Below are 1517 nucleotides of genomic sequence, written 5' to 3'. Positions count from 1 at the left end.
AGAGCCAGTACTACAGGTGTATTGTCGGTAAATATGCACTTATCGGCATGATCTCGAAACGCTTTAAGGTCAATAGATTGGATAATAGTGTATCTAGCCAATGCAATGCGAAATATAGCCGCAGAGGGCACGATTGCGCTGTTTCGACGAAATGACCCGTGACCTGCTGGTAGGGTGGCGGATTCACTATGGGCAAAATGCTTTGACGATTTGACCATCATTCTGAATTGTCCCTACCTATTGTGAACGGAGGAAGTACTGATTTATGGCACTTTCTTCAAATCGGCTTTCAAGATAAAATGTTGAGATGTGACAGTCGTGAAATGAGTGTGTAATGGTTGGCCGGAATGCAGACCACAGCTCCCCTCCACTCTACTCAGCGCATTCGCAAGACAGACACCCCATACGCAGCTATGATGCTATATTTCGTTGTTTTGATAACCACTGCGACCCTCCTGGCAACTACCAATGTGGCATCCGCAACTGAGGCTCCACAAACGTCGATACTAGTCACTCAGTCTGTCGTACTATCGAAAGGTGGAGCTCCAGGCGACCTCGCCTCCATGAGGCGTTTGAGAACCAACAAGGCAGCGGCTGAGGACACCACGAGCACCGAGGAGCGAGGAATTGCGTTTTCTGGCATTGAAAAACTGGTTACATCCAGTGCCAAAAAGGCCCAATTAAAGCTATGGCTTACCCAAAAGAAATCTGCAGACGTCACATTCAACCTCTTGAATCTTGCACGCAAGAAGAACTTTTATTCGGAAGCAAGGAGTTCTTGACGTGGGCCAAGTACGTGACCAAGCTAAAGAAAAACGATGCGGGTATCGTCATGATCAACACTTTGTTGAAACATTACGACGAAGGCACTCTGGCAAGATTGATTGCGGGTATCAAGACCTCGAATTCGCCCACTATGCAAAAGCTTGCGACCACTTTGCAGGAGGCACAGTTCACTAAATGGATGAAAGAATCGAGACGTCCTGTTGCCGTCGAAGCGAAACTACATGCGCTAGGCCGAGGAATGTATTACAAGATGGACGATGAGATTGTAAACGCGTACAGATACTTCATCGGGGCAGCATGATCAGATAATTGATGAAGAGACTGGAGGCGAGCATACTATACAATTCGCTGATCGAGAGTAGCTGGGTGTTCGCTCTTTAGCTTAGACAATAGGTAGTTAAGGTCTCCTTAGGTAAAGACAGCCGTGGTTGACTGAAACAAAAACCAAATTGAATTACGATGATGTTATTAATTGCACTATGATTCCTTTTAAAGACCCACCTAATGGTTTGGTGGTAATCCTCAAAATCACTCCTAATTACACTGGGAATTCACGTTCCGATTCTGCAATGCTTAATAGTATTAACTAGCCCTGTTTTAATGGGGCTAGCTCACACTACCTGGATCCGGCATATTTCATATACATCCGTTCCAGAATGCTATCACGGAGCTATTTCGGGTAATACAAAATTTAGCACCCGGGTCACCGCAAAACTTTACTCTGGATTTCA

General features: G+C 45.6%; 1 protein-coding gene across 1 annotated transcript; it reads left to right on the top strand.

Annotated features, from left to right (window-relative positions):
* Nucleotides 1–331: 331 nt before the first annotated feature.
* On the top strand, nucleotides 332–1248 carry PPTG_15340 (hypothetical protein). The gene has a single exon (XM_008912397.1). It carries the CDS (start codon nucleotides 348–350, stop codon nucleotides 780–782), a length of 435 nt encoding a protein of 144 aa, XP_008910645.1. The 5' UTR covers nucleotides 332–347; the 3' UTR covers nucleotides 783–1248.
* The last annotated feature ends 269 nt before the right edge of the window (nucleotides 1249–1517 follow it).

This window comes from Phytophthora parasitica (assembly GCF_000247585.1).
Source record: "Phytophthora parasitica INRA-310 unplaced genomic scaffold supercont2.47, whole genome shotgun sequence".
NCBI lineage: Eukaryota > Oomycota > Peronosporomycetes > Peronosporales > Peronosporaceae > Phytophthora > Phytophthora nicotianae.
The sequence above is the reverse complement of the archived record's forward strand: the minus strand, read 5'-3'. Positions and strand labels throughout refer to the sequence as shown.

Coding starts and splice junctions, on each gene's coding strand:
- PPTG_15340 (XM_008912397.1), top strand. CDS start 348: ATGCAGACCACAGCTCCCCTCCACTCTACTCAGCGCATTCGCAAGACA.